Raw genomic sequence first — 8,588 nt, forward strand, 5'->3', positions numbered from 1 at the left:
ACTGTACCATGGTGGGCAGCTGATGGGTTAATGATGGAAATGATGATGGAAAGAATGAGGGATGCCCTGGTGATGGTGTGCAGGTACACACACAAACTCAGCTTCCTTTTTTCCCCAAGGTCCTTACATTGATGGGTGTGGTGTTGAACATAAAGCTGTGGATATAACCCAGGTGAAGGAGTGGTTAATTAACTATGAACAAGGTTGTGAAAATTCAAACTTCTTAGGACTGACATGAAACAATAAATATGTGATGTTGTCGGGTCATTCGAGATCTGATTGCTTCTTCATGTGTGTTACAGGCTCATAGGCAAGCTTTCTGTTTTGTAATATTCTAAGATTTTCCAAGCTTTTGTGTTAACTGGACATAGCATCCAGTATTAGTATATCTGAATCTAATATATGGACACCCCTAATTAGAATAATAATTATTATTTTCTATCTTTTTCTGTTTCAGAGCTAATGCTGTATCACCACAGGGAGCAACAATGGGAGTATGCAGTTTTCTGTTGAAAAGTTCTCTCAAGAGCTCATGATTTTTTTCCCATCTCCCCTCTTAACATTTCTACTACTCCGCAGACATGGCTCACCACGCAAGGTCTTCCAGATCAGTCAAAAAGGAAGAGTTGGGCAAAAGGAAAACTAACCAGGGCAAAAAGAAATCTAGCCAAGTGAGAAAGAAAACCACCAAGACTTCCACAAAAGCTGGTAGTTCTGGAAAAAGCAAAAAGCCACCACAAGAAAAAGATGTTAAGAAAAAACAGCAAGAAAAGAAACCAATCATGAGCTCTTCAGGTAGACTTCTCAGGAGCAGTGTAACCAGAACCTTGTCTGGAGCATCTTGGGTGAGTTTGGAGAAAGCTGACAACATCCTCTTTCATAGCCAGGATTCTTTCAACATCCATGGCTTTACAATGTCTCTCCGTAACCGATCATTCTCCCGTAGATGGTCCCAAACTCCAGCAATTGCAAAACCCAGGAAGGCTGCAGCACAAAAAAGGCTAGAAACAAAGGAAAAACATGAACAAGGAGCCCTGGCAGTAGTAGAAGAAAATAATGTTGAAGCAGATGAAAGAGTTGTGAAGCAAGATTTAGCACAAAATCAGTTAGTTCCTCTGCCTGTAGAAGATACTCCATGTAGTGTAGGTGAAGAGCCTGCTATCACATGTGCCAGTCAAGAGGTAGAAATACCTGATACAAATGACTCCGTTCCAAGCAGTCAGATAACTGATGATGATACAGAAGTGTTAGAGGTGAAATACAAGCATGAAGACCTGCCCTGTGAGCAGATACCCAGCAATTTTGGTATGAGTAATTTGCCTGAAGCATTTTTTCAAAATGCTGCACTTGTGCTTCCATCTTCTTCTGACTCCATAATCACCTCTGAATTAAACTCGAAGGTGTGTGCAGAGACACCCTTCGATCTGGTGCCTGTTAGTGAAGAACCTGACTCCAGTTCTGTCCATACCTCAGATCTCAGCTCAGCAGTACCATTAGAAGAGTCAGTCCCACTTGTCAAATCCCCCATTGAAGCAAAGTCAGACATGGTGCTACCTAGTGAAGAACAAGACTCAAATTCTGAATCTATTGTTACCTCTGAGTTTAACTCACAAGAACATTTGCTAGAAGCTGCAAGCTCACTTGCAGAGTCCTGCTTGAAGGCAGACTGGGATTTAGAGTCTGAGAATAAAGACATTTTTTCAAATTCCAGCTCTATAGTTGCCACTGAATCAAATTCGCTTTTACATTTCGAAGGTGTGAGCTTGCTTGCAGAATCCCACATGAAACTGGTTGTGGATTTTGTACCCATTCACAAAGAACTTGACTCAAATTTGGATTTGAGCTGTAGAAGAGATAATTCAGAATCTGACTCAAAAAACGTATTTACAGTATGTGAACCAGTGTCCAATACCTCTTCAAACAATATTGAAGTGGAGGACATTGAACAGCTTGTTAAATGCATTGATGCAGAGACATTAATTTTGAATTCAGGTTATGCCCCCACTTTATCTCCAGACGTGGTGGAAAAAAGCACAGTTGATAAAATCTCTGGTGAAAGCTCTGGACAATTCTCTGAAGGTTTTGTTTTGGAGTTGCCTTCAAGCATGGAAATCTCTGCTCTTGCCTCAGAAAAAGCCATAAATGCAGATTTGCCAGCTGACTCAAGACTGCAGCATGATTATTCATCACAGCTGGGGAGAGTCGGAGTGAGCTTGAATTTGGTTCAGGACAATGTGAGTGACAGCACTGAAGCAGTTGAGGCCTCAGGGCCATCCTCTCTGAAAAATCCAGCTGGCAATTTCCCTGCTCCATATTCATCTCTGCTCCCTGTGCTGGAGAAGAAGAAGCGAAGGCGCTGTGGAGTGTGTGAGCCCTGTCTGCGGAAAACAAACTGTGAAGAATGCAGCTGTTGCAGGAAGCGCAAAACTAGTCACCGGATATGTAAGAAGAGAAAATGTGAAGAACTGAAAAAGCCACCACCACCACCTATCATGCTACCTTTTGAGGTAAGCCAAAGAAGTTGCCAATTATGTCACTTCTCCCAGGCTTTGAGGTACATCTTAAAATTCTGTATAGGGAAACATGGGTTGCTGTGCAGTTTTAGAGAGCTTAGGGTTACTGTTGGAGCTAACTGGTTGTATAGTAACTTTCTCTTGTCATCTCTAGAGGTGTAGATAAAGTAAGCTGGAGTTATTCTTGTTCCTGCTGTGTAAATGCATAAAATCAGAGGTAAGTATGGCCTGAGCTCTGTGTTCCAGATATTGGCATATTGGCCAAAACAGTTGGGGGCCTGAATAGATGAGAGAGATGCAAGTGCAAAATATGTGGAGGTGGGGGGATGAGGGGGTAGTCTTAGGAGACTTAAATTATTAGGAAGGGGGCTTATATTTCTAAATACCTAAGGATTAAAAAACAAAGGAAGGCATGTTGTTTGCTCTTTAATTCAGGCAAAATAATTTCCTTGTGATGACTGATTAGATGGAAATAAAGGTAAAAACTTCAGGATCAAATTGTACCTGCATTTCCCCTTTCACATCTCTCTGCCTTTCTAATTGTCTATTCTTCTGTTTCTCTCATTTCATTTCTCCTGCCTGTCTCCCTTTGTCTCTTACCACATCCCCCATCCATACTTTCTTTTTTTCTGTGTTTCTTACTCATTTTTCTGATCCACCAACCTCATATAACCCAGGTCATTACTTTTGGAACAGAGAGGAGGGGAAAAGACAATCTGTATACCCTTGTGATAACAGCACTAACGTTCTGAGAGATATCAGTTCAAGATCAGGCTTTAAATCAGGTAAGTAGAGAGTTGAACGTAACTTCCCGCATCCCAACTGAATTCCCTGACTTCTGAGGTGCAGCATTAGCTTCTGCACCTCCATGTCCTGCTGGAAATGTTCTGCTTCATATGATCTGATAGTACCTGAGCCATGGAGGGAGAGATGCTGTCTTGTTAATTAAGTCACTGGGACATTTGCCTTGGGATGTGGGAAGCTGAGGTTCAAGTCTCTGTACCAGCTTGGACTCTGAGTGGAGCAGTTCACATTGGGGAGAATGCATGGGTAAAACCTTTCTCGATAGCAGTTTAATTAAAACAACATGTTCTTACAGCAGGTAGAAATTCCTGTCAGCTGTGGGGATCTCAGGAGACCTCCTGTTTTCACTACTGTCTGTCCTGTGATTACCAGGGTTTGCAGAGAAGGCCATTCTGTCTCTAAGGTAGGCAAGCAGAAAGACAAGTCCTGGGGCAGTGAGGAGATATGATATATCCTCCTTTGTGGGGGAAGTATATTTCAAGCTATGATGTTTAGGGAAATAAGTTTAAACAGCTTGTCTCAGAGTTCATTTTAAAACATCTCAGTGTCTCAACTGCTCCTAAATGCTATTAAAAGGAGAGGAGGGACAGCTGTAATGTGACTTGAGTTATATATTATAGCAATAAAGATTATAGTGATCCTCACTTTTTACAGCAAAAGAGTCCTTTTGTGTACTTAGTCAGTGAGACTGAAGAAGCTCATGGGAGAGAGCTGGTGGAGTTGAGGTAGGAAGTGGTATAGAACTCATGTTTTAAAAAGGGTTTTGGCAGGATCTGTGAAAGGAAGCACTCCAGCTTTTCTGTCAACCTTTGTTTTTGGGGCTAAATATACTTCTTTTTGCTCAGGCTGACCTCCTTGCAGATTAGCTTTGCCCCGTCACCTTTGTCCTCTCTGGGTGCTGCTTTTGCTTCTTTTCTGAAAGATTCCTGATTTTTATTCCTTGGCAGGTTTTGGTGTGCTTTTATTTTATTAAACTGTTGTACTTTGTATAATGCATTTAGAGTTGCACCAGAGGCCTCCTCCATTTCTCATTAAACTTCTTATGAAGTTTCAAAGTACTATGTGGAGGAAATGAAGTATTCCTGACATTTAAGAACATGTTAAGTATTTCCTTATAAAGTTGTGCTTGAATGAAACCTGCTGCCTTCTCAGATATTCCTAGAAGCAAGCCTTGCCTCAGTTGTAATACCTAGAAACTGCTCTGAGAAAATGAAAAAACAAAGTATTTCTGCAATATGGATATGTTGTGAGAACTGTTTAAAAATGTTGAGCTACATGGGGGGATGGGAAACGCTATATGGCTGTTCTGCAGCTCTCCTTTAGATAAGACTGTAGCATTCTGGAAGGGAATCCCATTGTGTTTTCTTGACTGGTAGGACTGGGACTGAACAGCTGGGACTTCTGTGACAGTAATGTGCTTCAAACAGAGGACAGCTGGGAAAAAAAAAATGTAGGTCTCTGTCCATGGTATAGAAAGTTAACATAATAATTAAGAGAAATTAGGTTGGCTTCAGGATGTTCCTTGTTCAGAAGAGTCACACATCTCATGTTGGTGGAATGTAAGCATTTTTTGGAGGTGATTCACTGGGAGGAGGGTGTAGAGGATAGATATGCTCTGTGAGAGGAGTTTCAACACTGGTGTTTTGCCTTAAAGGGAATTGTCTCATTCAAGCTAAACAATGCAAAAGTCATAATGAAGTCAATGAGAGCTCTGTACATTAAATGGCTGTAAGATAGCCAGGGCAGGGGTTGGCAGTCCATCTGTGCTGTTTAAAAACCAAAAAGTCCTGTTTTTCCTGAAGAAATTGTGTGGATTCAGTTCTAGAGAGTAAGGCCTGGCTGGTAGAAGCTGTGAATATAGACTGAAGTGCATATTGCAACGCACGTGCCCATGCCTGCACGAGGATTCAGCCCTCAGAGTATTGGTTGCATGTTTGGAGCTGGAATGAGTTACCTTACTGTTACATTTGTTTATTGGCACATAAACCAGAAAAAGATATGAAAACTCTATTCAACTTGAAAAATATCACTTAAAAATAACATCCCCATAAACCTTCAGTGATACTTCACCTTGCTGAATGTAATGGGTTTTGCAGGGACGTGACAGTATGAAAGTCTGGATAAAGCATTGTGGGCTCCAGTTCACAGCCCCTGTGCAAAGCAATATTGGTATATGTAATGCCCTCTTCCTGAGGGATTTGTGCTGTCAGATTATTTTTTCCTTACTGAATTTTTTGAAAGAGCAGCCTGGTAAATAAAAAATCTAAGTAAGCTTTGAGAAGAAGAGGAAAAAGTCTTTATACTGAGTTACTGTCCCTCTCAGAATGAATAATATGGGAATGCTTCACAGGGAAAAGGGGATTTGACAAGTTTACACAGATGTGTGATGCTTCCACATTTGTCTTGTCTTTCCAAGACTGCTGTTTTCTGAAATAGTATAGCTGCTATTGAAGGCTATTTTGCAGCTATTTTTCTGCCCCAAAGCATATTTCATTTCAAGGAGTGGTGTGCCTTGCTGCCACTGTATTGCCACGCAGGTTGAGGCTGTCAGGATGCATTGTAGTGTGGGGCAAGGATTTCATAGGCGTCAGAACCAGCACATAGATAGGGAAGGCTGGACCATCGTCATTTCATTTTTCTCCTTGGAAAAGGATTCCCATTTTGCACAGGGAACAGGTGTTGCAACAGCACAGACACAGGATGAAAGCAGTGCCTTCTGGGTGCTTGCAGTCGACCATTGAGCTGTGGTGCATGGTAGCTGTGCTCTGTGTGTGCTGGCTGGACAGACACGGTGCTCATCTGGCTCCCAGCTGGCCAGCGGTCTCCTGGGTGGAGCTGTTTCCCCATCCCTGGCCCGGGAGGGTGCCAAACTGAGCTGCTCCAGTTACCACGGTGAACTTGTAGGATTTCATAATGTGCCACCTGAGGTCCTCTTGCCTGCCTGAAAGACTGTAAAGATACAGGGCTGCTGCGGAGCTGCTGGTTACTGGGGGCCCTCATCTCCAAAGGTTGCCTTATGCAAGGCTTGCCAAGACACCTGCTTTCTAGGGTTTTACCTGGGCAGGGAGCCCTCTGGGGCTGAGGATGTCTGTCAGGGAGAGCTTTTGTTTGTGTGAGGTTAGGGACCACTAAAAGTTGAGTGGAATGTAGAGTAAAAAAAAAAAAAGAAAAAAATATTGTCACTGAGTGTAAAGTCACTGGCCTGACCAAGGTGTCTTGAGATGTCTTATTTAATAGCTGTAATCTGAGTAACATGGAAATATTAAATAACAATAAGGGCCTGCTTGCTTGTGGGTTTTTAACATGCTGCTGAAAACCCAGGCATATTTAAAAAGGATGTGCAATTAGAGTTGGTTGGGACCTTTCCAGTAAGCCAGTCCTTGAATGGAAAATGCTGATTTTAACAGAAAGCTTTCACAGCTACTATCTGCCTCCATGCAGCTCTTCCTTAGAGAAAGTTTCTCAAGCTTCCAAATGAAATTTCTGCTTAAAACTAGAAAAGGGAGAGAGAATGATCAGAACAGCTTGGTGGTTAGGGCATTTTGCCTGATGCAGACCAGGGGCTTGAACCTTGGTCTCCCACATCCCATCTGTCTCCTCTTGAATTTTTGAGAGGTTTGCTCTGCTTTTGGAACACAACCAAAGGTTGAAATCTCAAAAAAAAAAAAAAAAAAAAAAGGCAGCAAAATGAAATTCTTGTTTTCTAGCCAGGTGCAGTTATAATCAAGAAATTTAGACCTTGTGGTATTTATTTTACAATAGACTCCAGAAATATTTAACCCAGTTACATTTTCAAATTACTGTGCATAAAAACACTCCTCTTGCCTATGATACTTGAGCATTCCATAAGGGGATATAGCACATAGGCTGAAGGAGTTTGGTAGCATGTGGTAAATATGAGCAAAGCTGTATGTACAAGATGCAGGGCAGGGAGCTAAGTAGTGCAGTTTACTCTTGGTTTGCACACGTGTGTTCCACGGATGTGTAAAATGATTGCAACTAGCACTTTCCTGTGCTCTTGTGATCCTGAGTGTGAACTAAAATGCAGCACAAATTACAGGGGAACTGATTAGTTTGGAGTCTAGTTTTTTGCAGGGAATGCATTAAAAAAGTTGCCTCTTCACTGCTTGTTTTCTGTGCCAGTTCTAACAGATTTTATAGAGCAATTTTTATTTAAAGAGGGTTTTTTTTCCTGGTGTATGAGGACCCATCCTGACGGGAGGGGAAACTGCCTAAGTAACAAGGAAACCTGAAACTGTTGCCTAAGTGTTGCCTAAGTGTTGTCCAGTGCACACAATGAGTTGGTGACTAGAACAGAATACTGGGTCTTAGGTTTCTAATCAAACAAAATAAATATTTTTTATTTTTCTTTTCTGGACTGCAAAGCATCTGAAAGTAGCCAAAAGGGCAAATAAGAATCAGATCACTGAGTATACGTACCTCTCTTGTTTTGATTACGCTTGTAGACCCTTGCGGGCTTGTGGTATTTTAGGATAACATTATGAATCCATACTTTTCTTTTACATGATCCTACATCCTGTTTAACACAGTACCCTGGTGCAACAAGTGAGGAGCTTAAATACAGGGTGGTAGCATCAGGCAACAAAAATGAGCAGCAGCTTTGTTTTGCTTGATGGAGTTGTTACTCTCGTGGAGTGAGGTAATTGTCCACATCTGAGCTTTTGCTTAACTGACTTGCGTCGACAGCCAGACAAGAATTAGTTGTGTAATCTAGCAGTAAATAAAGGAAACAGTTTTACATTGCAGTCGGTAGCTTTTGAAAAGATATGCTCCATATAGTTTTGCTCATGTGTTGAGCACAAATCTGTGGCCAACGTTCAGGTTTAGATGTTGGTTGCAAATTGTTCCAGTGAATGCTTGGGTGAGCAGTGGTGTGTTGTCCAGTGTTAGCAGGTGTCTGCATTTGGGCTTGGCATCAAAACCATCCTTCTGTCTTCCAGATGAATGCTTTAGGCAGGTGGAGGTATGAGAAAGTAACAGCATTTCAGGTCGATAGGGTGGCCTGTTCACACTGTCATGTGTCTGTGGTGGATCCTTTGTTGGGAAGAGGTGAAGATGGGAGTCTGATCCTGCAGAGGGACCGTGTGGGGTGAGGGCAGGCAGGGTCTGTGACAACCTTTGGCGCTCGGGGGGTGCTGGATGCCCAGCCCCAGGCAGAGTGTTCGGAGGGGGCTGGTGCTGTGCTGCGGTTCCCTGGGCTCTGGGAAGGCAGGCCCTTGGCTGTGCAGAGAGAGAGGTGCTGCTGCCTCT

At 42.4% G+C, this 8,588-nt stretch overlaps 1 protein-coding gene across 1 annotated transcript in view; it reads left to right on the top strand.

Annotated features, from left to right (window-relative positions):
• The first annotated feature begins 581 nt into the window (after window positions 1-581).
• The window catches only part of TET1 (tet methylcytosine dioxygenase 1), a 57,586-nt gene continuing 49,579 nt past the window's right edge, over window positions 582-8,588 (top strand). The window contains exon 1 of the mRNA XM_009994883.1: window positions 582-2,507. Coding sequence (XP_009993185.1) covers window positions 582-2,507 — 1,926 coding nt within the window. The remainder of the gene's footprint in view (window positions 2,508-8,588) is intronic.

The sequence above is a fragment of the Chaetura pelagica genome, unplaced genomic scaffold (genome assembly GCF_000747805.2).
Source record: "Chaetura pelagica isolate M959 unplaced genomic scaffold, ChaPel_1.0 scaffold112, whole genome shotgun sequence".
Classification (NCBI taxonomy): Eukaryota; Metazoa; Chordata; class Aves; order Apodiformes; family Apodidae; genus Chaetura; species Chaetura pelagica.